This window comes from Fringilla coelebs, assembly GCF_963513975.1.
Source record: "Fringilla coelebs genome assembly, chromosome: 20".
NCBI classification, from domain to species: Eukaryota; Metazoa; Chordata; class Aves; order Passeriformes; family Fringillidae; genus Fringilla; species Fringilla coelebs.
Window position 1 is genome coordinate 3,499,478 of NC_140046.1, and position 26,873 is coordinate 3,526,350.

Consider the following 26,873-nt stretch of genomic DNA (forward strand, 5'->3'; position numbering starts at 1 on the left):
GCAAGCTCTGAAGTTTTAAATTGCAGGATGTTTAACAAAGGTACTTAGGTAGGTCTCTCACTGTTGTTGGCAAATTCAGTCTGCTCCTAAATGAATGGTACTACAGCAAACAGCTGAGACCTGTGTGATTGCTTGGGACCCTTCAAATAATGAACATTTCCAGAGCAGTTCATTACCAGCAGCCCTGAGGAGCTGCTCCAGCTGCCCCTGGTGCTACTGCTGTGTCCTGCTGCAGTGATTTGTGCTCAGGGAAGAGCTGATGGCAATGCAGGGGCTCCCATCCTGGCAGGGCCAGCACCATGCCCAGGGATGTTTCCTGCTCTGCAAACCCCATATTTCCTGCTCTGCAGACCCCACATTTCCCTGCTCAGCTCAGCCCTGTCAGTGGCAGACTCCAGCCTCCCCCAGCACAAACAGGTGGAGTTTAATTTTCCCTGAGACAAAGATCTAATCCTTCCTAACCATCCAGAGGAGGTCTGGTGTTTTCAGAATTTCTTCTAGGGTTTTGGTGCACTTGTCCCTGCACCCCTGAGAGTCACAAACATGCAGTAGAAATCCTCCTGTGTTTGGAGCTTTCAGATTAGATTAAAACCTATCCATTCAGGGGGCCAAAAGGCACAAAAGGAGTTCAGGAAAACTGCATTTGTCTCTGTGCACAGCAATGAATTTCATGGAAAATTAGCCTCAGAATCAATACAAAGTTGGATGCATGATGGTGGTTTTGTGGGGCTTTCATGCTGCAGGAGATATGGTTTCTTGTTTTGTGAAGTGCTGAAAGGCTTTGAGAGTTTCGTGATTTTGCTGCTAATCAGTGTGTGACAGTGCCATGCCTGATCAAAGCAGGGTTCAACAGAGAAGAACAGAACACAACCCTTTCCATGCTCAGGCCCTTATTCCTGTTCTGTGGGAAAAAAACCCCAAACTATTCCAGTGCCAGGAAATCTCCCCAGTTTAATATCCTTCAATCCTGACCTATAACCCTGCTAATCAAGCTCTCTAACACACATCTGCCAATGGGCTTCAAATCTAAGCCTAAACCTAAGTCTAAAGCCCAACTTGGCTCTCTCCATCACAACATGGTCACTTTAAAATACAGAAACCATTTGAAGAGTTAGAAAAGTGAAACTCCTCCACTGTTTGTTTTTCAGTGGGAAGCAAAGAAAGCTCTCCTGAGAGAGAAGATACATCCTAACCTTAGAGACTCCAAAGAAAGCTTCCAGAGGGAAAGGCAAAGCCCAGAACACTGGCTCAGGAGTAATGTGGTAACTGCCTGTGCTACAGAAAGTGTCACATTACCAGGTTGATGTTCTTGGCTTCTATGTGCTCCAGGACAAGGGTGGCCAGGAGCTGTGTGTCCCACTCCACAGCAGGGTCATCAGGAAGATCCCTGGAAATGAGAAGGGCATCAGTCACTTCACTGCTGAGAACTTTGTAAAGACCACTCTGGAACAGAGAGATCATCTTAATCACAGAATGAAATAAAATAAGTTTATTTACTATATAAAACCAGCTTAAGAGTCTTACAAGTTTGGATACTGGAGGGTTGAAAGAGCAGTTCCAACACCCTCCTCATGGATTTGTCAAGGTCTCCCTTTCCTCTTACCATCAAGGCAGACTTTGTGACTGCTTTACTTCAAGCAGCATCTATTTTGTAAATTCTTTTTCTTGATTTATCCCAATCAAATTTAAAACCCTTTTAAAAACACATTTTTCTGAAAGACTTCCCAATCATAATCTACTGGTGAATTACATTGGGAAGGTACCAAACAAACTCCTGCTGTCATTTATTCAGGAATAATCCACTAACCACAACCAGAGGACAGCAGAGTTGTAATTATATGGCTTGGATTTGATAGTAGCTGTTCATGTGTTTATTTTGTGCTCTGCGTGCCCAGCTGGTATGCAGAGCACACTGTGACTGAACTCCCTGCCTGGGTATTTTGGATTGCAGGACTCTAGGGGCAGGGACCATGAGCCAAATGCAAAATAGCACCAGACAGCCAAGAGAACATTCCATATTTACACAACTGAGAGCTGAATGTGACCCCCCAGTCATTATGTTTGAATGATGCCAAGAAAACATTGCTCACAGAGCTGCAAAGGTTATTAGTAACAATAGGATAACATACAGCTGCTAGAACCCAATAATGACATCTTAAACTGGTCTTTTTCTCAGACCTTTTCCCTGCTCTGGAAGTCTGATAATCGCTGTGAGGTGGTTCAGCAGCAAAATGACTGCACAGCATTCTCCCACAGAGCCAGGGGCTGGGGCTGAACCTCTCCAGCTGTTTGCAGCAGAGAGCAGGAGCCACATCCCAGCCCTGCTCAGGCCTTGCTCCCTCCCTGACTGCAGGGACAGCAACATCTGCAACAAAATGACAGAGAAACTCTCCATGGCACATCCCAAAATAAACCTCAGCCCGGGTCTTCAGGAGAGATCTTCTGGCCACACATTTTCCCACTGCTGTTAACAGTAGTTGGAGTGGAAGGAAGAGCTTTATGTCCAAACTGACTCTTAGATTTTTTGTTGTGTTACATTTTCCTGTTCAGCTCGGGCCCAAATAATGTGGATTAGAAACCCCAGCACAAGGGAAGGAGTTCCTACACCAGGCTGCACATTCCAGCTCTGGCCCCTCTAGCAGCACTACAGCAACAGAATGTTTGGTGTTGTTGGCAATTCCCTCTGGTACAGACAGCACCTCTGCCTGATGGACACCAGAACATCAGCCCTGGGAGGATGCCCTGGTGCATCTGTGGCTGCCTCATCAGCTTAACAAACCTGAACCTTTCACACAAACTTTCACACCTCCTGTTTGAGGAGGAAGTGGCCCAGGTGACTGAAGGTATGACCAGTCCCAGCATGTCAAAACAAGCCTTAAACTGAGCAGATTTATAAATATGATTCACCTACAACATCTCAAGAACCAGCCAGACTGAGTCCAAGTGCCAGTGTGACAGTGCTTCAGTTGTTTGAATGATTCCTTCCAGGTCTGTCAAGCCTTAACCTGATAATAATAAAGCAGCAAATTATCCAACAGGGATTCTCCCAGTGCAAGTATAATTTTCCTTTTTGGACAGGGCTTAAATGGAGGAAGTGAAGAGTCCCATTAAAACAGGAAGGGTGCTCCAACAGTGAGAGGTCAGGAAAAAAAAGTAGGGCTTGGAATTTATGATGTCCAGGAGGCTTTGGTGTCACAGCCACTGCACTCAGCTTTATTGGGCTGTTTCCAAAAAGGCTGCTGGGTAGTGGAGCAGGTTTTAACTAGTTTAGACAGATAAAGATCATCCTCGTCAATGGAAATGAACAGCTGGAGGCAACGGTTTAGAATCCCTGGAAACAAAACAATCTGAAGGCATGAGCAAATTAACTCCATCAACTCTGAACTGATTGAGCAGGAATATTCTACCCAAAATTCTGCTTCTACCCAGTTACTTCTGGTCATAGAGAGACCACTTACTGCCAGCAAGGAAAAGGAAATATTCTTCTTGCATCATATTTGTCAGGTACAGAAGAGAAGCTGATCTTGCCAAACAAGAGACACATGCACAGAAGCACATTCCTAACTCATTAATAGCCACGATGGCCCATGGAAGCATTCCCAGCTCATTCTGCAAACACAAAAACTTACACACAGCTAACTGACAAACCCAGAGGCACCCAGGGAAGTCAGCAGTATTCATTCAGCAATAAATACATTCATCTAGACTGCTCCAGGAAGTGACTTTTCTTTCATGGTAAGAGTTCATATAATACTTTATGAAGTTGGAAATGTGTTCCCATGATATTAAGGGACCCACAGAAAACATGAGAGCAGTAATTTTCTGTCTGTGCTCTGGATATCAGTAATTGGGTGCAATAAGGATGAAAAGGTGATGGAGAAAACAGAGTTCATACACAGCCATGCACACAGGACAGGCTTACACGAGGTCTCCACATGCCCAGGGAACTCTGAAGGGACATCAAACTTCAAAAACTGCTCACAGAATCATTCCTGAGAAAAATACTTTTCCTAATAGCATAAATAGGTTCTGCCCAAACCTGCAGAGTCCCCCGACGTGCTGCACTATTAAAATAAGCCGCACTCATTGCTTTTACCTTCAGGACCTTGTATGAGAAACTTTCAGCATTTCAGTGGTTAACTGCACGCTGCCTTTCTGGCTAAGGCTGATAATGCCCCTGAGCTCAAGGTCGAAGGGCTGAGATAAAGGACTATAAAGGAGTGAAAATTAGCACATTCCCTGGAGCAGACTGGAGCTGGTCCCAGGAGACACCGTTCCCCTCCCCGTCCTCTGCCCCACTGAGCTGCTCGTTGCTGCTGTCAGTCACTGCCACACACCAAGACATAAATCCTGCACCGAGGCTCCCAGGTCCTGCTGCTGGAGGGGGCTGTGGGAAGGGCACAGGGCTTTGGGCACTTGGCCATATTTCCATCAAACTATTATGGTCTGGAAGGGATGTTTATGGGATTCCACGTGTCTGATATTGAATGCAGGTGGCTGCTTGGATGCAGGGAAAAATGGGGAGATGAATAGGAGGAAAAAAATACCTTTAATGGAATAAGGCTCCAGAAGAGTTGTTTTCCCAGGAATTTTCAGTGAAAGCCACGCTGTGCACTGTACAGGGAATTAACAGCTGTGCCAGCTGATCTGCAGCCTCAGGAGAGGGAAATGGAGAATTATGCTGCAGCGTGGAGAAGAGTCTGTCTCTGCTCACTGATGTCAGCAGTCTCACGAACCATGTTCAGAAAATAAAATCCTGCACCTTCCTCTGTACCCACCCACTGGCAGCAATAACCAGACAGGACCCCTGGTTTTCTCCATCTGTCTCCTCTGCTTTCCTCCCTGCCAAGCTGAGCAGAGCAGACACTGGCATGTGCAGCTGCCCTTCCCAAGGTTTGCCCAGGAAGGAGGCAGTGGATGTCCTGCATGTCCTGGAGCTCCCTTGTGGGGATCTGTAAGTGCCCACAGCAAATCTCATCAGCATGAGGCACCATCCCACCTTGTGCAGGTTTGGCCCAGCAGCCTCACAGCTGAGAATGAGAGATGTCCAAATAATCATCCATCATTTCTGCCTGGTGCCAGCCCCTCTCCAGGGCTCTCCTCTGCCCGCCCTGGGCTGGAGCTGCTCTCCCACCTCAGCCTGGAACACTCTGCACTTTGCCAGCCCTGCTGGCCCTGCCAGCAGCCAGCAGAGTTTTGTAGGCTCATCTTTCTAGGAACATTTGTGCTCAAGATGACCAGATTCCTGTCATTTGGGAGGTCACTTTTGGCCAAGGTAGAGATTTCAAAGCCTTCACAGATACATATTGCCAAGTTATACCTTCCTTGCATGATGGACTGCTCAATCCCTGTCCAATTTTCCACTGCTCACCTTCCACAGAGCTTGCAGCAGCAGCCAGGGTGTTCAGATGGACAATCTGAAGCCTTCCATGTAATTTATTCTGCTCATGAACTAAGCTCTCATGACTGCTCTAAAGGTTAAGCTAAACCCAACAGCTGGTCTGTGTGATGGCCACGTGGCTCCACAAACAGCAAATGGGCTGTGGGATAACCTTGAGACCTGACCCTCTGTGAGCTGGGGAATCCCCAGGCCCTGGGGACTCTGCTTACCCCAGAGTCACCCCATGGGGACCAGCAGGGACCTCTCTGCCCTGACATGAAACCTTTGTGGGTGGCTTTTACAGGGAGCAGGCAACAGGGTGACTTCTTGGAGATGTTAACGTTTCCATTTACACATTCCAAGGTACCAGTGCCAAACTTTCAAGGTGCCCATGTGATTTTCCATCCCACTACACACCAAAAGGGTCAGGATGAAAGAGATTTCTCATTTCTTATTGCCTTTTTATCCTGTACAACCTTAATCAGTCCAAGGCTAGGGACCAGGAAACTTTTTGGCATAACCTCCTCCTTATCCCCAGTGCCTGATTTTCCATTAAATCAGCCCAAAGGTCAGTGGGCTGATGGTGGAAGCAGGTGAGCTGCTGTGCACGAGGCTCCCAGCAGGGAACAATGACCACAAAGTGTTTGTTGGAACAGAGGATGCCCTTTGTATAAAGTTAAAACTGTATGAAATGAACATCTGGGCAATGCAACTGGATCAAGAAGCAAAAGATCCCACAGAACAAAATGAGGTGAGTGCACAATTAGTGAAAAAACCATGTGATGACTAGAGGCAATCAGTGACCTTTATATCACAGCTTCAAAGTAATTGAAAAAAAATGTGTAAACAGAAATTATTTCATGCTCTCCAAAGTAGAGCAGAGAATTTTATTTTTGAGATTATGCTAAGATAAGCTAAGACTGGCTAGCCCTAGGTCTTGAAGAGCAGCCTCTAAATCCTGACTTTTATAACTATTTATAAATTCCTCTTCCTATAATGGGCAATTACAGACAGGAGGGAATTATTGCTGTTAGGCTGCATGTACATCTCTGATTCAATTGAAAATAGCCCACTTAGATAAATGATCAGCATCTTGCAACATCATGTTCTACAGAGAACAGATGCTGTGTGCTTATTGGAATGTAACAACCTCCAATTTGGGAGAGAAATGGACTGGAGCAGGATGCCAACTGTCAAATGAAAAGCCACCTACAACAGGGAAGCTCAAGAAATTTTTAAACCAGCAGCATCCTCCCTCTCCTCATAGTAAAGAAATACTGATTATTCTGAGAGTTGTATTTTAAGATTGGAAATAATAATCTTAGGGTTTGGTGTAGGTAGAGGGTAAAGGAAGTAGGGAAGATGTAATGACTGGAATATTAACAGTGAAATACTCTGGGAGAGCTCTGCATGTTCCCATGGACAAACCCACAGCTCTGACAGGTGACACTCCAGCTTCCTCCATCCCTCCCCAAAGACAAAGGGTAATTAGGTCCTGAGGGAACACCTTTTTTTCACTTGGGCATGATCATGTGTTTCTCTTTAAAAAATAAGCATCCTTTGGGTTTAAATTCACAGGAATTATGACAGAACACAGGACTGATTGTTTGCAAAGACCTATCCAAATGGCCCTGTACTAATTTATTTTTTTAATGAATTATTGATGATTTCTCAGCAGAGACTGATGTCTATTCACAGGGATGACACAATTGCTTATCATAATTTGAAATCTGGTATTCATTTGACGTCTGTGCCTCAGTGCCTTGTTGATAAATTACAGCACAAAGCTCTGTAGGAACAAGTTCATATTCAATGTCTTCAAACAAAAACAATTGATGGTTCCTTTCAAGACCAGAAATACATAGAAGCTATGATGGCTAAAGCTAATTTTAAAAAGTAACTTTAAAAAAATAGTTTGGAGAGGGTATCAGGCCCTGCTGTGTAAGACAGGAAACAAAATTCAACTCAATTATTTCTGAACTGATATTTAGTCACAGTATTTTTATCTTCAGCTCTTCACACCAGTGAAATGGAAATAATTATATGTTTACCCCTATGTGAAGAAGTTTGGGATCCTTCTAAAGAAAGTATTCTGTCTGTTCTCTGATTTCTAGATGGAAATCTATGATGTGTCTCAGCAATCCTGGGTACTGGGAATCCCACAAACCTGTCCTTTACTCCTTGGACTGTCTTCCCATGGGGTATTGAATCAAATTCAACATCTTGGTCTTTGACTTGAAGGTCTAGCCCAAAATATACAAAATACTGCATAAAACTCAAAAAAAAAAAGTATAGTGAACAGTTCTGTCCATTTGGAGCTGAGGAGCTCTGTATCAAGGATAACATTTCAAGCACTCAGGACTTCCTTAGAGGCTGGTGCCAAGCAGTGAATGGGCTCTCAAATCAAGTAATCACAAACTGCTTTGATTTCTACTGCAAATACCAGGAATGCTCCTGGGAACCTGTCCTTTTTAGCAGAAAACACAGTAATATTTAAAGTTTGAAATTCCCCAGGCTCTCCAGAGCAGATAAGAGAGCTGAGGCATCTGGGCCAAATGTCATCCCAACGATGGAGACCCTGTTTGCCAAAGCACGTGCCAGGGGCTGGGTGTGTCACCCACCGGGCACCTCGCTTTGGTCACGTAGGTGTCACCTCACCACGCTGCAGCTGAGGGACACCACTCCCAGGAGGGACAGCTCCTGGCCAAAGCAGCAGCACTTCAGTCCAGCTCCTTCCTAAGGCCAGCAAGGTGGATGGAAATACTCAGTGGAAAGCCTGGACAGCAGACATGGACTACAGCAGCTGGTGGCCTTTGGGAATTTCAGAGCACACTCTCAGAACCATCTGCTGTTGTCTGTGTCAGCTCCCAGGGGAGGGACAGACTGACCTGATCCCCAAAAAAGGTGGGCTGGTCTCTACTAACTCCATTATGTACCCTTTGGGATGTCTCTGGTCACTCTGGACAGTCCCAGGGGAAGGACCCAGCCCAAAGCACCATCAGCACTGTGAGGAATGAGCATCACCAGGCCCAGATGAAGTGATCAGGAATGTCCAGAATAGCTTCCAGATCATTCCTCATTATTATTGTTGGCTTTGCCACAGTGCCTCGGAATTCATCTGGGCCCTGACAGTCTAAGTTGCCCTGACTGAGAACAAAAAGCCCAGCAATCCCACAATGACCACTGCTGTTTTTAAACTGAAATACAAATCACCAGCAAAACCAGGAGTCTCTGAGGAGCAGACCACAGGACTTCACTCCTTCCTTAGTTTATTTTGTTTTGTAAAATGCTTGAAGAAAGGAACAGCTCAGTGGGGCAGAGCTTGGGACAGGGTGTGTTAAGCCATTCACCAAGAAGCCATGTCCAGCTCACATGGGTCCTGGCACCACTGGCTCAAGGACAGAGTCCAGTTCCAGACTGGGCTAGGAGGTCTCCCTGTCCTGGCAGAAGAGCTGTAAGAGCATAGGTAGAAGGCAATACCCTGTTGTTCTTAGCTAGTTTTGCTCTGCAGTTCTGCCACATAAAAGGTCACACATGCACCCTAACGTGCCCAGGACCTCACAGTGGAAAAGGTACAAACCCAAGGGGAAGGAACAAAAAGTCTCTGACAGCAGCCAGCAGTATCTTTCAGAGGCAAATGACTGAAATACCACAACCTTCACATGCCAAATAAACCTGGTGACCCTTCAGCACAACCTTAATATTAAATCTGTTTGCTCTTGGAACGATAAACACACCGCACTGTGTAGGCAAAGCTGCAGTTCTGATTCTGGCCCATGGAAGTCAAACAGGACTTTGCCACCGACTCAATGGCCAGACCCTCAAAAAGCAGGAGAGCCAAAAACATAATGACTCCAGCCAAAGAGATAGACCTTGGTCTATCCCACATAACAAAAATACTACAGTCAGAAGCCTCAGGAGACAGCTTGTAGCCAAATCAATCCCTCAGCCACTTTAATTAATCATCTGGAAAGGGAAAGCACAGAATAGTCGCTTCATGGACATTGATTTCTCATGCCAAAACTTATGTGAATGCAGATGTAACTTCAGCAGAGCTCTCCAGAGGATGATGGCCTGATTCCAAACGCAGCTTCCCATGTTGCAACGTTCCAACTTCCCTCTACCAATTCTATCCAAAAAAGTTTCCTGACTTCTCAGCCTCCCACAAACTCCCATCTCCTGCAATGCATTTGACCAATGCAATGATATGGGAGCATTAATTCTTGCAGTCACGCTGTACCCACGTAATGCTGACGTTCTGATGCCCCGGGCCCTCTAGCTGGGTGCAAATTTCAGTCCTCCACCAAATCACTTCCTTTTAGAAGACAACGTATCAGGAAGTCAAACACCTCTCTTACTCCCACAAACTTTACCGGCATGCAAAGTTTCTGCTCGTGCAAACAGAACCAAGTGCCTCCTGCAGGCACTGAGAGCGCCCAGCTCCAGAGCTCCATCAGCAAGCTCCTCTCTCTCCCTGCTCCCGGTGAAACCTCCCACAGCAGCCCGGCCAGGAACTATGCCTGGAACTCCATTTGCGACAGCAAAGTGGGCCTCGGCAACAAAGAACAAGCCGAGCAGAAGGAACGCGGGGCCCTTTGTGGCCGGGGCCGCTGCCAGCGTTATGCAATGCTCGCTATGGCAACGCGGGCGCTCGGCAGTAACCCCGCCGCAGGCACTGAACTCTGCCCCACTGGCGAGCGCCGAGCCGCCCACTCGCCCGGCCGGGCTGTTTACACTGCTCACATGACGGACGGCCCGAGGGAGGCTCCTGGCAGCCGCTCCAGCAGCCAGCCGGATTTCTAGGACCGGCCGGCACTGCCAAAGGCTGGCAGCCATTCGCTCTTGCGAGCCGCGGGGCCCGCCCGCAGCGCCCCGGAGAAGGGAAGGGCACCGGGGCGGGGAGCGGGGCTTGGATCTCCCGATATCAACGCACTGAGCATCCAGCGAGGGGAGAGAGAATCAGGAAGCTTTAAGGAAGGGAACTGAATTGTTGCAAAGTGTGGAATATGTAAAAATCCCTTTGCTTGCTAAAATGTATAAATAGTAAAGAGTTCTGTCGGTTGATTTGTGGAGTTCCACCTGGCACACCCAGGCTTGGCAGCTCTGAAATAAATAATCAATGTCTGTCTCGAGTGTGCCATTATTGGCTTGCTGCACACCGGGTAACAAATCCGATTTTTGCAGACAACAGTATCTTTTTTCTTTCCTTAATGAGTGGCAGATGAGTGAGGATAATGAACTGGAGCTGGGCACTCGTCAAGAGCTGTGTGCCATGAGCTGCACGTACCTGGGTTACACGAGGTTGCACAGAACTCCCATAGTGGCACAGAACTGTCCCAGCCCTGGGCTCGGGAGCATTCACCAGGGCACAGAGGAGGATGTGGAGACAGGGATGCTGTGCTCCACAGGTGCCTTGCTAAAACGGTGATTTAGTCTCACAGCACAATCCCGAAGGAAAAAGCTGCAGATTCCCAACGCGCTGTGTGAGCTCTGCTACTGCTCCGGCACTTCCACAGCATTTATTTCCACACGCCAACAGATGTTCATTAACTCACACCCCTGCGAGGCTGGTATGGGGAAGTGAGTGAATAATAACCTCCACATTTTCTAATGAGAGAATGAAGAGCTCAGGTAACTCTCCCTGGAGAGCCCGAGGCAGCAGAGCTGAGTCAGGGGCAGAGCCTGGAAGGGAGCCCTGAGCCCGGCTCGGCTGCAGCACCCACACACACTGCGGGAATATGCTTCACTGCCTGGGGCAAACAACAACCCAATCCTCAACAAGCCTCTCACCCGTGCTCTGCAGAGCCTCCTATATTCCTGGGCACTTGGACTGAGCAGAAAACATATTTACAGTTGCAAATGATCCACCATTACCACCAACCTCAAAGAAGCTGCTTAAACACATCCCCAAAACTTGCCAGGGGCCAAAGTGTGACCTCTGCATCACACAGCCCTGGATGACTCCTTGTGTCAATACTCTTGGCTGCTCTTCCTTTTAGGAAAAAACCCATGTCTTGCCCTAAAATATTGTGTTCTCCAGTAAAACTTTGCTACTCTCAGTAAGAGTTTGTGTGGATTTCTCTTCTTTGCTATGATGACAAGTTCCTTGTCACAAGAATGGACCCTGCAGATACAGTTCTGAAAAGCAGTGCCTTGACACCAGAACTGCCTTTCACATGTTCATCCAGTTATCCCTACATCCAAACATAAAAGCTTCACTAAAACATAGAAAGGAAATTTAGGTCTGGCTAAAAATCTTGACACTCCTAAATTTCAGCTTAAATCAGTGGCTCAGTCTCATTTCTGCAGGAACAGGCTCTTGCAGCTCTCTGACCCCCACTGGTGACAGCAGCTGTGGGAGTTCTCCTCCAAGCCTCAGTCTCTTGGCACCAATCCTGCAAAGCCTTCACCTCTCTCCCCCACGGGTCAAACCTCTGCCTGCAAATGTTTTTATCCTGCAATATTATACAGTGCCTTTCCCAAGGCAAATGATAAACCAGCCTTGGCAGCCCATCGTGTGGCTACTTACAAGAAGAAGAGAAATGCTGAGTATTTGGCTTATGAAACAGAAATACAGGAAGAAAATATTTATAACAATGCTACTGTTTAAATAATGGAGACCATAATTTATCACAGATGTGACCCTTCTCCAAAATGAAAGGTTTAAATCTTGCTGATGCAATGTAATAACAAGAAGTAGAATGGACATCATGAAGAATTCAACCAACTTCAATTCTGAATTGCCCCCTTTTATCACCTGCCATTTTGTACCCCAAAATAGGAACAAAATTTGCTTCTTTCAAGCATTGTTTGTCAGACTTTTCAGTGCTCACATTTAAAAACTGATTGATAGGAAAACATCCATCCTTCATCCTAAAAGAGACTGAGCACTTCTACATTTAACAAAATTCAGTTAATTATTAACAGTGAAAGATGAGAAAATGGCATGGAACTCAGACAAGATTTGTTATGCTAACAGTCACATATAAAAAATGGAGAACGTATGTGCATGGAGGGGAGGATGTGTAATGAATTATTTCAGTGCAAATGGCAATTGCAGAGAAACAGACTGCAACACTGAAATGAGAAACCCTGAAATTACTGTACAAGGAGTCTGCAGGTACAGTGAGATTGAGTTAATATGTGACTGGTTAGAAGAGGGGGCATGACTTGGCATGGAACTGTAATCAAAAGGTTTTCATTTAATGCTTCACTTGGCACAGAAGGATCAGGTAACAAAATATTCACCCAAATCCCATTTCAGTTGCTAAAAAGGCATTTCAGTTCCCTGCACTGAAGTAAAAATACTTTTTTCATTTTAACTAAAATGGATTTAAGAAGCTACAAGTGGCAAAAGGTGCTCAGTGATGTCCAGCAAAGAGTTAATTTCCCTTGTCCTGATGCAATAAGACTGAAATCATAAAACACCACCCACATTTGCTAATCTAGTACACATTAGGAAAAAGGTGGATGTGCAACAAATGAAAACATCCACTTCCTACTTGCTTCATCCAGTTCTGTTTTCTCCTTTTCAAAAAGCTGGTGTTGCATCACCTGAATAGCATTTCCTTCAGAACAAATTATCTAAAGTCTTCAAAATTGGCTTCAGAATCTACAGCAACAGTAAAACTCTATGAGCAAACAAGTAAAATTCATTGAATTCTTTGAGATACTGAGTATCTTTCACACTTTTTTACTCATTATATGACAATACCTGAAAGTGTTTAACCACTTGCCATCATCACCTATCAGCTAACAGAACATCTTATTCTATTCTATTCACAGAACATCTTATTCTATTCTATTCTAGTTGCTGTGAGTTGGGCATTCTGCATTGCTGGCACTCTGTTGGTGGGGCTGGGTTCTCTTAAACAAAATTCCTGCTTGGTAGTGGGGTTATGTTAAATGTACTCCCAACCCAGCAAGCGTCCTTTAAGGAACTGATTCTTTTTAATAGTTTGCTCTAATCTGAAGCACCACACCTACCACCTTCTAATTCAATTTTACACTGGAACTGAAAAACTTTGTCATTTCATGTATGCTGATTGAACTGGGGCCAAGGGGAATAAAACCATTAAGGTTTCACGTGAACTCAGAGAAGAAAGACTTCTTTGGTAATATAATTACAGAGCACAGAGCTCGTAAGAGGAAATGAACTACAGGGATTTATTTGATTAGACTTTTTTTCTTTTTCCTTTTTAATGATAGCAAGGGCTCTCCTTCCCCCACCCCTTCCAGTCTAACAGTAGATGTTAAGCAAATTCTTGGCAGGCAGGAACTGGGACTGTTACAGAAGGATGTTTCAATGGGACACTGTTATGGATGGAGTGTGTCCAGTTCAGTTTTGAGTATCTCACCCATTGCTGAGGAGCCTGAGCAACACTCCAGCTGCATGAGGAGTTTGTTTGCAAAAGGAGCTGAGGTTGTGTGCCACCACATCACCTTTCCAGCATCAGGGCAAAGCGGGAGCAGGGATCTGTGAGCCACTTCAGCGGCTGTGCAAGCCTCAAGGGCAGTGACCAGTTTACTTCGTTGTCTTGGTAATGTTGTGGCTGACCTGGGTTGACCAGATCAGTGTGACTTAATCATCCTAAGAAGGAAACAACTGCAACAAGTGGAGAGCTAATTACTGTAGGTTCCCTCCCTGAATAGACTTCCTCAAGCTCGTGCCTCACGTTCCCAACCTTTGGCCTGCCTAAGCATTCAACCAATTCTGATTGTGCACCTCCCTGGGACAAGCAAGTCACCTGCAGCACTCAGTGCACTCTGCACCATGGATCTGTATCTGTTCACACCCACACACTCCCTGGGGTCTCAGGAAGCAGCAGGTTATAAACTCTTATTTACACTGTGTCAATAGAGAGGATTTTACTGTTAGTTACAATGTAAAGTGCATGTTTTATCTACTCAAGTGTGTTTAAGCCCTGTTTTTCTCTCTGTACAATAATGCAGCTGTGGAGATCATCTGGGAGACTGAAACAAATGGTGCCCTGATATAATCATAACAGAGTTGGAGGAAAGGCAATTTCAGCAAAAAACTTGACAGCAGAATCTGCTTCTGTTTAAGTCTGACCTGTTCTCCTTGCAGAAGCAGCATGACAGAATGTTTTGCAAAAATTTGTATTTATATGCTTGGCTGTCAGCTCTAGATGTTGCTCCTTGTCTGTATAATAATTACATGGAATGCTCAGTGGAGATGTTCTCTAAATTGAAATAAACAGAATCAATACAGACTTAACTGCACTGTCACACCACATGAATAAAACATGCTGATGGATTTTCTTGGCCAGTGTTCAACAGGGATTTATTTGGTCATTGTTATGCTATGCAAAGTACATGTTAAATGGTGTGCCAGCAGTTGAAATATGCCATTTCTGTCTAACTTTTACCTGCTCTTGTGGCCAGTAACTCCTAGGATTCTTCAAACAGAAAGAGTTGCATATTTATCTCTGCCACACAATACAAGTGAAGAAAAGGAAACATTTTGGAAAATAGCTATGTACAATGGTTAACACTGGATAGGGATCCAGGGGACAGATATTACATAAAAAATTACTTGACATAACTACCAGTTAACTTTGAATCCTCTGCATTTCTTGTACTTATTTCTCCAACATCAAACCATTCTTTTTTCATGTTGCCTGATGAACTGCTGCAGTTCACTGACTCCTGGACCTTTGCTTGGTTTTGCAGTTTATGTATCTTTTAGAAGGTCTCACAAAGCAACAGCCAAACCCCTAAATGTGGTCACTTCCTTCATCAACCCAAGCAGACCAAGGTTGTTTCAGTTCACTGGAAGGCACTGAAGCATGTACAGGTCTCATCTGATTACAGAGAGCCTGTAATGCCCCAAGGCCACTGAGACTGTCAACACAGCTGTCCCTGTGTGCTGAGACAAATGTCCTGCTGGGCAATCCCTGAGTCAAAATGGAAACAACTTCTGACACGGATTAGGGGTAAGGACAAGGACTGGAAATAGGCCAGGAAGCCAGGGAAGTTTATTAGGTATTACTAAAGGAGATTCTATTGAGCTGTTAGGAAATACCTTGACCCTGGTGCTGTTCTGCAAGTCCAAGGATTCTGAAGTATTCCACTTCTCTGGTCACCTATTGCTAACATAACATAAAAATGAACATTTTCTGAGCATGTTTCAGACACAGAAGACTACACAGAATATGTATAAAGCTCACAAAGAAGGGAGTTGCAGAGATCTGCACTCTAATGGCATTATTAGCTCTTGTGAGAAAAGCAGTCTTGCTGCTTCAGCACTGAGCAGCTCCCACCTTCACCTATCCCACATCTTCACCCATCCCATACCCTCATCCACTCCACACCTTCACCCATCCCACACTCACCTTCACCCATCCCACACTCACCTTCACCCATCCCACCCTCACCCATCCTATACTCTCAGGAAAATCCTGGCAGAGCTGCAGTCAAAGGCAGAAATTCTGTTTCCTGACACAAACTCTGCAGCAGAAGCAAACTGGAGCAATCCAGTCTCTGAAACCACTGAACAATCTCCTGAATGCACATCCTGAGGGTTAAACATCCCCAAATAAATCACAATTACTGTTCATGCAGATCACCTTAAGACCAAATGAGTCTGGCTAACAGTGTTTAAACATTAAATTCTGCAGGTTTATTTTTCTAACACCTCTTCATAGTCTTTCTTTTTAATTAATTTTCTGGTCATCTGTGGCTTAGAAAATGATTGATTCAGTAGGTATCTGCTCTCACATCTGGGCTTCCTTTAAACCAAGTCACAAAAATGATGAATCTTATCCTACATAATACTTTATTGCTACCTACATCCATGCTTTTGGTGTTTTAATCATAACTAGAGGCTCACACACTCTCATCTCAGCAAGTACAGTATGCTGGATAAGCCAAAAAGCCATTTCCAGTTGAAGGCTTGCCCAGACATCTAATATTTAATCATAAAAATCTGAAATTTTCTTTTGCTCTGTGTCACTGATAAAAAATTTACTTCATGGAACATTTGAAATGGAAAAAAAAAAAAAAAAAAAAGAAAAAAAAGGGAAAACAGGCCAGTCAAACAGGACTCAAAGAATTGGCAGGAGCATTCCCAACCTTGGGCTCCAAGGGCCAGGGAGTGTTGGTGACACCACAACAGTGACAGTGCCACACACAAATTCAAACCAGGCTGTGGTGAGGGCCAAGCCAGCAAAATTCCTGCCCACCTCTTCCTGCAGCCTGGGACAGGTGGGTGTCAACCCACTCCCTAAATAAGTGATTTAGCTCTTTCTAAAACAACTCTCTCTCTAAGGATAGAATTTAATTTCTCCAGTTTGTTGTATTAATAGGGATGGAGTGACGCATTTCTCCTCACTAAATTAACTTTTAGTCATGGTTTGTGCAATTTTGAGTTGAGATGGAAGCTGGAGCTCCAAATCATAACAGTATTTTATAATTGTTTCCAAACAACTGGGTAAATTATATCAGAATTTTTAGAAATAATGGAAAGGCTTATCAAAACACAGTATTAAAAACTAACACATGCAGTAAACAAAGATAATATTAACTGTAGTTAAGGAGATAAAGCATTTGGTTTTGGATCACACATGCTGTTGAGGCATCTAAAAAATTAGTAGAACAGACTTTCACATCTATTTTTATTCACAGACCACAGCATGAAAAAGGATTTCCTCCTTCAGTTTTGAATGAGCTTCTCAACTCTGAATTACTGAGTGTCTGATAAGACAACTCAAAAAGAGTCTCTCACTCGAAAATAGTCTAGTGCTAAGAGAGAGGACTTCATCCATTCTGTGGTTTTACTTTCTCTTAAACAGTGGCAGGAAAAAGCAGAGTGCCTACCTCTTAAATTTCATGTAAGTTATCATGTTAAGAATACATGAATCTCAGCTCTTAGAACAGATGGTCATAAATGCACATTAAATCACAATGTTTTATTTTAAACCATTTAATTTAACATAATAAAATATTAATAATTGCAATAAATTTTGATCCAAGCTGCTCCAGTGGCTTTTGGTTTTACAGGGCAAAATCAGGCTTGTCAGCTAATTAATTCTTGTGACTGATTGTAGTTATTATCAGTGCCACAGACTTTTAAAGCCAGCAGGACCACTGTGGTCATTATTTTCATACAAAATGTGTGGAACAGCTCAACAGATCCCACCCACCAAATCTCTTCCAGGTGTTGGTCCTCCTGCACGACCATCAAGTCATCTCATGGATAAAGCAAACAGCTCAAGCATTTTAAACATCCATTATTAGGCCTGGTTTCCACTTCTTTCATCATTCAGGTGGCAGTTTTCCAAGTATTTTACACCAAGATATTGAACTAGAACAAGAGAATCTCAAACAACACCTGAAGAGGCAATAAATAACAACTCCTTACTCCTGTCTGATACTCAGAACCTGGGAAACACACATGCACAGGTGAGGTGACACAGGGCAGCACTCCTTGAGCTGGGCTTGGCTTCAAACAAAGGACTCCTGGCTCTCATCTGTACACTCAGATTCCTGAATACTCTGCTTCAGCAAATGAGAGTGTGATAATCCTGTGAAGGACCCCTCCAACCCATTCCTCTGTCCACAGGGCTGCTCCTGCTGCTGGTGGTTTAATGGTACAGAAAAGAACTGAGAGCCCTGTGCTTGTCCCCAGGTTCTGCTGAGAGGGCAAAAAGAGCCTCTGGTCACCTCCTTCCCACGAGTGAGCTGAGCATGAGGACTCAGTGAGTTCAGTGTTTGCCCTTGAACTGGTGTGGGCTGCATTTGGCACTCTGCTTTTAGATCAATACATAACCCAGGAGTAATCTTATCTGGCAGGAACAGGGGGGTTGGGGGGAGGAACACAGGCCCAGAGGTGAGGAGAGCAACTCTTCTAAATGTTAATGGGTTAAGAATAGAAAGGTCAAATGCCTGCCTTATCAGAAGGCCCCATGTGCAAACAGGCACCAGCTCAGCAACCAGAGCACCAGCTGGGGATAAATGTCAGAAGTTAGTTACTGTAGCTGTAAACACCAAAAGCAGGATGGTGCAACTGGGAAACCTCCCAAGACACTTCTGGTTTATACAGATCACTGGGAAAGTCCAACTGCCAAGTCTGGCTGGAAATTACTTCAGTCTTAGAGCTGCTGTGGAAGCAGAGAGCACCTGTGAGCTGTGTGGTGGCCCCAGAGTGAGCCACTGTAGGAGGGGTGTTGAGTGTGTCCTGTGTCCAACATCCTGTGCTGGCTCCAGATTGCTCCTGCCAGAACTCACACATTCTCCTGGAATAAGGAGTATGAGGATGGAGACACAAAGTCCTTCCCCACCTCCCTGCAGACACAGAGGGCACTAAACAACAGAAGCTGCATGAGGACCCTGAGCACAACATGTAATGGATTGGGGTGGAATAAGAGATGAGGCAGCACAGGAGAATATATCCTAAATACTAATACATTTTCAGCCCAGTTCTAATTAATCTTCTTGTTGGCATCCAAGGAAAGAGGCCAGAAGTTGTATTACAGTGGGCAGTAATCTTCTTGCAGATACAAGCAATCAACTTGCAGGAATGATGAAGAGCACAAACACATCCTGGTGTGAGAATTACTGTGAGGGGCCTTTGCCAGTCCCCAGAGCATCCAGCCTGGCACCTTTTGCTTGCAATAAGTTGTCAATAAAATTAATCAGCTGATTCCCATTCTCTGAAAAGACTGGCAGTGAGCAGCCATCTTAAAGACTACTGCTGTTCCCTCTCTCCTGGTACTGGGATTGCCTCAGGAGAAGGTTACCTGAGTTTGGGAAACAGATACAGGATACCTGGCACAGTTCCCTGCTTCCTGCAGAACAAAGAGCACCATTCTTGGTCACCCTGCTCCCAGCTGTAAACAGCTATCAAAGGAGAGGGTTAACTGCCACGTAAAACACAGAGAAGGAATAGTAACTACAAATCCAGCAAGGCTAAATATATTTTATCCCACAAAAGGGATAAACAAGATCTGTGCTCATAGCTCAGAGATCCTATTCTAACCATTGAATAATTACTTTAATTGGTAAAGATAGGGTTACATTTAAAAACAAAAAAGGAATGCACCCATTTGAAGACATTGCTCTCTGAAAGATGATTTTTTGATGTTTGTACCGCAAAGTGACACTCTGCTGTTAACTGGCCATGCCTCCAGCCCCAGCCATAGGGGAGAACATCATAACCTACTTAATCTGCAGGCTGCATCCTCCCTGCAGCAGGGCACAAACTGCTCCTTCCTTCCACCAGCATTACTGGGCATCTGTTTATCCCCCGCTCTCCTGGCAGCATCTGCTCCCTTGCTGACACACAGGAGCAGCTCCTCTGCATTACCACCCTCGTTTGCAGGCTGGGAACTCGAGTTCATCCATCTGAAAGAGCACAAATATTCAGCAGCACACGTTTCACACACATGGCATCACTGAGCTCTATTAACAGTTCTGCTCAACCCTGAAGCTACTGGATTTTCAGCGACAGCTCCAGCATGTTAACGACTTGGGATGTTTTCTGAATTCATGTAGGGAAGAAAAAGCTTTTATAAAAATACAAGATTTTACCTTTTTCTATTCACAGCAAGAATGACCAAACTTATTTATCCTATGAGTCACATCCTGAAGGCTTCACATGGCTGACAGCCTCAAGAGATATAATACACATTCTGGAGAGCCACTGCAGGGGAGAGAGAGTCTTTTCATCTCTCATTTCTTGAGCTGAGAGCTCAATTGAACTTAGTTCAATTTAGGAATAGGAAACACAACCCAAGCGTTCCAGCAGCACAATGACATTTCCCGAGCTGCTGCAAATTTGAACGAAATAATTTGCCAACTCTGAATGAAGCTGTGGAGATTCTGCCACAACTCCTCTGTTTCATTATGCAGGAGGCAATTTTGAGAATGCTGCCTCAGCTCTGCTGTTTATTGTGTGGACGTGTCTGCCTGCTACAAGTCCTGTCACTGCCTCTCATTCTGACACACGCTGGCGTTTTCTTGGCTCTGTCACAGCAGGGGAAGAGCACAAGGGTACTGCAGAAACACCTCCTTTCTTCATCCCTCTTGAACATGTTCACATTTTAAAGACGATTCTGTGAGCACATTTCTTGCAGCTGAAACTGTTTCATAGAGATTCAAAATTGGACAATAAAAATGCATAGCCCACCACAGCATGAAATGCAATCCAGGAGAGACCATATGCAATTTTCTGACCTGTGTTATTTCCATGCTGTCATCATTCTGAGGCATTTGATATGCTACTCTTTGGTTTAAACCCAAGAATGGCATCTGAATTTTTACCATAATAAACTTTCTCAACAGACTTTGCATTCTCATTATTCTACCCATGCAAGCCACAAGGATTTTTTTTCCTCCTTAAATGTCCAATCTGCAGGCAATGGTTGTGAAACTCCATTATTTCCAGGAACTGCTGGCAAACCTACTGCTGTCTGCTCTTCTCAGTATTGCCTGTATTTTCCTTGTTCAGCCTTAAAAGCCAAACCCAGTTTACAAAAATGTCTGGGTTTCTTGATGCCAGAACTGAATAAAGAGTAGAACGGGACAGAATTAGATGGTTTTATTATGCTGAAAAGCCATTAACTCACATGAAAGTCTGTAAAACAACAAGAGCAAAAAACTGGAAATAGATGCTCAGCCTTAAATCCTGTTACTCAGAAATTTTCCTAGGCATTAGCAATATTTTTAGTAATGTCTTTTTAAGATCCACCTTAAATCTTTTTAAGCTCCACCACCCTCATCTGATCTTTACAATAAAAACAATGTGGAATATTTTTTGAAGTTGTAGCTACTTGGATTCTCATAATTCAGTAAAGTGAAAATAATCTGTAAAGAAAGGCAGCTTGACTTGTCCAATATAGGTGATGTCTGCCTCAATTTGGTCTTCAACAGGTAGAGGTAAAGAACTGACAGGTATTCTCAGTTACCTGGGAAGAGAATACAAAACAGCCAAGAAAGCTGGGAGATGTGATAAAGATTCTGGATTATTCAAATCTTTCATCAGTCACGATGATCCAAAAGCTACAGTGGAAAACTTCCCACCTAAGGGTTATCTGCAGGACCACACAGTGATCTCAGCCACACACAGGAGGATCTTCACAGAGAGAAAGGGAATTACTCCAAATTTATACTGGCAGGACCAAGATCAGAATCTGACCAGATCCAAACAAAAACCAAACAATGCCACAGGCTGTGAGAACAATCAGCAGTCCATGGGGTGTGAAAGCAATGGAGACCTCTGTGATTCCAATGCACTTCAGTGACTGAAAATATTCCAGTGCCATTGTTCTTCCTCTCCAAAACATCTTGGACCTCATCCTGTGTTCCTGAGCCCTCCTGACAGACAGCTCTGAAAAGATAACTGACAAACTCACAATGGCCTGAGCTTCCTCAGCTGAGTATTCCCTTTCACTCCATTTGGGAAAGCTGCAATGCATGGAGCAGTGGCTGAGGCTGAGCCCTGGGAAGGGGAAAGCGACCATCCACAACATCAGCCCAGTTCATTCCTAAATGCAAACCACATTGGGCTGTCGAGCACGATAATAAAAACCTGCTGACCTAGTTTCCTGCAGAACAAAATCCTCTGTCTCCCCTCCTCCTGTGCCAAACCTAAATCAGATCTCGAAATTAACCCTTTGACTAGCAAGGAAAACTCTAATAATAATCCTCAACACTCACACCATGAGAATAGCATGGAAATAGCAACTGCTCCATCCCCACAGCTCTGCAAACAGGGAGGGTTATTGCAGGATGAAAGTAAGACCCAGAGAAGGTCAGAGACCTTAGCAGACTTCAGCAGAGAACTTATTCTCTTCCTTCCAAAGGATTTTGAAGCTCTGTGCTCCAACTGCTTTGTTTGTAACATTTCTTCTATGCAGATATAAAACCTTTATTCATTATGTTCATGTGGCAAAAAAACAACAGCACAGCTCTGCTTTTTTAAAAACTACATCAAACCACCCAAGAAAGGACCATTGTTCTTCCCAAATTTTGCAATGTCAACTTGCAAGTCCTTTTCTGGAAGATGAGAGCTGACTGTGTCTGCTCCAAGTGTCTGGCGAAAGTGCTCCCTTGTAATGGCTTCACTTCCTCAGTGATGCAATGTTTCATTTGAAGGGATGCCTGGGGGAGCTTCAGAATGCACCCAGAATGCAAAAATAACAGGGCATGTCACAACAAACTCAGCCAAGAATATACAAATGGGAATTCTTTGGCTGTAGGATGCTTCCAAAGGCAGCTCTGGATCATGCTGCTGCTGCAGAGCAGAACCCACTGCAGTCAGGTAGGAGCAGCTGGGGAGCCTCAGATTCCAGGCTGCTGAGAGCACCTTTGCTGGCTCACAGTGACACTGTCAACCGGAGGAGTTTTCAGTCATGTGTCAAAGAGGGTTTTAGTATCACAAGAGTGGAGATTAACAACTGCTACAGAGCTTTACAAATGGGCATTTTACAACGAGGTGACCAATGTGCAACCTGCAAGTGGAATTGCTGACTGCAGCCAGAGCTTTCAGATGCTGTAAGAAAGACCCTGCACTGAATAATTTAATCACTTGTTGCTCCTGTATGAACTGAGAGAGCTTTGCCTACATCCAGACAGAACCCAGGACCTGGAATGACTCCAGAGTTTCCTACAACAGCTTTTAAAAAAAGAAGGAAACAGGAAAATGACAACTACAAGGCATGTCAGCAATGCCACTTCACCTGAGAAGAGGTTCCTGTCTCTGCCACTCTGTCACTCTCTGCAGGGAAGCAGTTAAGGCTTACACAGTAAAGACAGCACTTTATACACTCTACCCTCCAGGGAGTTTGAGGTGAAGAACAGAAAACCTGGATTAGGGAACACTGCAAAGGTTGTTTTAACTATATCTGTTCTCTGGATGCTGCATCTTCACAGGTGAACTCCACAACAGCTTCTGCTCCACCTTGGAAATGAGGAAGACAGAAGTCTGAGTTCCCACAGTCTTACTACTAACATTGGTCAGGGTTAGAAACATGATGATGGAAAAAGAGCATCTTATTCATCATATCTGCTCCCTGAGGGCTTAGGAGTTGTACATGCTTTTTTTTATTGACACAAACAAGCTTTAACTTCTATTGTCTTGCAGAGGAAGAGAAGGCTGAACTCAGTTCTGGCTCACACATCATCTGCAATTCCAGCCAAATCCCAGCCACACAGCTTTTATTACTGGGAGGATGTCAGAGGCAAAGACACAGCTGGAAACTCAGAGCCCAGACTGAGCTTTGCTGTGCTGGCAGGGAGACAAACCAGTTTTTGATTTGTATGTAAACAGAGCCAATCTGAACTGGAAGGTCATTAAGAGAAAACACATTTTACACAACACCCATTGTACAGTTCCCTTTCCAACTTTCCCCATACCAACTTTTTTTTTTTTTATTAGACTTTGTCTTCTCTTGCTGACTGTTTCAGTGACAATTCCTGGGTGTGCTGAAGTCAATGGCCAATCCCCACTGGAAGGGATGGAACTGAAATTCTTTAGACTGGATCCCAAGGAAGAGTTTGCCCAAGAGAGACTGCAAATCCCTTCCCCTGCTTTCCAATACAGTAATTACCTGCAGAAAATGCAAGTCCATTGCAGATGCAGAGGATGATGTCTCCAAAGCATGCCACGGCCTCAGATCTCACAGATTTACTTTAACTGAGGTACTTACATTTTCTACTGTAGCTACAGTTAAAAAAAGATGATTAAAATCCACAAAGAAACCACACAGTTCTTGTGATCAAGGTGTTAGTGCCTGAACCATTATTGTGAGAAGGCTTTTAAGAGCATTCCCAGCAGAAATAGGAATATATTTTCCCTGAGTAAGCTTGGAGGAATGCAGAGATTCAAAAGCTTAAGCAAAATCCCTGCTAGATTTTTTCTGTTTGTTCCTCCTTTTTAAATTGCTGTGATTATTTGATATAATTGTTACTCTTTAAGGGTAAGAGTTAAGCATTTCTCTGAAAAAAGATCTGTGTCTGCCTTTAATTAACTGCTGCAGGTTCAAATGAGGGACTAACAGAGATGTTGCTGGGCTATCAAAGCAGGGAACCTTCAGAAGCAAAAGGAAAGTGCCTGTCATTCTCCATTAGTTCCTCAGGGTCAGTGTTGGCAAAACACACTGAATTGTTCTACATGTAACCAGCAAAATAAAGAGGTTGTTGTAGTTTGCTGTGCTTAAAAGGGGACTCCTGGGTATAACTGTTGAAAATAGCTTTAATCTAACGACTGGATCTTTCTATAGCTTCCTGGAAGCATGAAGAAAGTCCACTCAAAATGTTTTAACAGGAAATCAGCAAACTCAAAGACACTTCCTTCTGCTTGGACACAAGTGTTCTAGTGACAGAATGGCACCCAGCCAGGAAATCTGTGTTCCCAGGAGACAGCAAAGCTGGGACAAGAACCATCTGCAAATCCAGGATGGCTCCTTGGAGCTTTCTTTGCTCTGAAGATGATGCCTGTCTTTAATGTATGTGGAGGACATTCAAATATCATTCATGAAAGAATAGTAAAAGGCAGCTCTGAATGAACTAAGCATGAACAAAAGAAAAAAAAATCCTTGTAATGGATTTTCCTGCTCTCCAGCATGTCCCTATCTTCAGCCCCAGACTCCTGAAATGCAGCCATTATGCACAGCTTTATTTCTTTTCTTACCATAAGCTTAGCAATGCTGATGGTTTTTCAGTCAAATCAAACTTTCATCAGCTTCAGGGGATGGCTGGGATCCCTCTTCTCATCTTTCATGTTTTGAGATCAGTATTTCATAGTTTTTATTCTGCTAAAATCATCTTGAGAACTAAAAGTATAAATTTCAATGCAGAGTATTTTGATTTGATTTCCATAAACCATTTTGTCCTCTAGCTGTACTCCTTCATTTCCCCCTGCATTTATTCTGAGCCCTTGGCCTCTCTGGCCTGGCTGTTCCCCTCAATCAGTCCCTGCTGTGACTTCACTGATGGGCTGGGACAGGTCCCTGCTGGCATCTGAGGGAGAATCCTTGAGTGTTTCCAAAGGTACCATTGCTGAGAGAATCCAGGGCCCTCTGGCACTGAAAGGATCTTTTTCCTTTGCCCATCTTTCCCTTGGTGGACAGCAAGGAAGTTCCTTTTGCTGGAAAACTGAGGAAGGACCTGGTTCATGGCAGCCCCAGGGGGAAAAAATGGCAGATTTCCTTATTGACAAAAACATCTAAGTCAGGACAAAATAGCTAAACCTAACTTAGTGCAATACAGGGCTTTGTTTCAGAAAGCAGCTCTCCTGGAGGGCTGGAGACAGCTCAACCCCCAGAAGAATTTCCTCTTAAATTATTGCATAGAGCAACACTTATAAAAGCAGATGCCTGAAGGCAGACTTTGATATAATCCTTTTTATAAAGTGTTCTGAGGTCCTAAAATGCCAGCAGGAACTGCCACGTAGGAAAGCATTTTGAAAAAATGATCTATTTAGAAATGTAAATATAAATAGGTGGCCAAATCTTTTATTGTCCTCTCAGAAAGAAAACAATTTACATTTCCAGAATTACACTAAACAGAAATTAAATTTGGCTACAGATTGATAAATATCAAGATCCCCACCTGACTGACAAAGTGCCTTCTTGTCATGATGAAGCTTGTTAGAGTTCAGGATGATTTTGAGTGTGTGTGGCTGATTCAAGAGATGTAGGTTGATTTCCCTGCAATACACACTGATCATGTGATCAACTTACATGTCAGATTTCTGGTCCCACAGATGTCGTTCTTAATTACAGAAAATTCTGAACAAAAAAAAGGCCTTCACAGCATTGCTGGGATAAGGAAGATTAAGAAAATCCCATCACTCACTCCTGAAATATGCAGCTCTTCCAAAATAAAGTATGGCAGCAATTTTAATCAGCATACAGATCAGCTTTTTAGAATTAGCAATAAAATAAAATGTCAAATTATGATACCATGGGGAACTTAGGAAGACAAAATGTAACTCATTATCACAATTACTCCAGCAGAATTAAAACTATTAACTACTGATCCCAAAATATGAAACAATAGAACAGGAAAGAAGAAATATTAAGGAATAATATCACCTTTGTGATAGAAACACATACTAAGTAAGATGAACACATTTTTTAGAATCTCACAGTTCTGTGCATTCAGCAACCCCAACAATAAACCCAAGGACAGCAAATCCAAACTGGATAAATGGGATGGACTTAATAATTGTGCTTCTAAATTCTAATTTTAAAAAAGGCTCAGATTTCCAGCGATATATTTTGTTCTCTGAAGGGCCTGAGTGTTTTTGTATCTTTGTGATCACCACAACCAGACACACACACTATTTACTTAAGGATATATTTTTCCCATGACCTTACAGACTCATTTCTCTGTCATGGAGAGGTCATGGAAGGAAGTTTGTTAGAAGTTAAATATGAGGAAGTGCAATAAAGCCTATTTATCTTATAGGAGGAAAGAATGAGTCCAACAGCACAAAATTATTACATAAAAAATGTAAAAAAAAAAAAAT

The 26,873-nt window shown here is 43.8% G+C and overlaps 1 protein-coding gene across 1 annotated transcript in view; it reads right to left on the reverse strand.

Annotated features, from left to right (window-relative positions):
- PIGL (phosphatidylinositol glycan anchor biosynthesis class L) overlaps nucleotides 1-26,873 on the reverse strand; it is a 52,140-nt gene that overhangs the window by 17,648 nt on the left and 7,619 nt on the right. Inside the window, exon 3 of the mRNA XM_084218852.1 lies at nucleotides 1,297-1,387. Coding sequence (XP_084074978.1) covers nucleotides 1,297-1,387 — 91 coding nt within the window. The remainder of the gene's footprint in view (nucleotides 1-1,296; nucleotides 1,388-26,873) is intronic.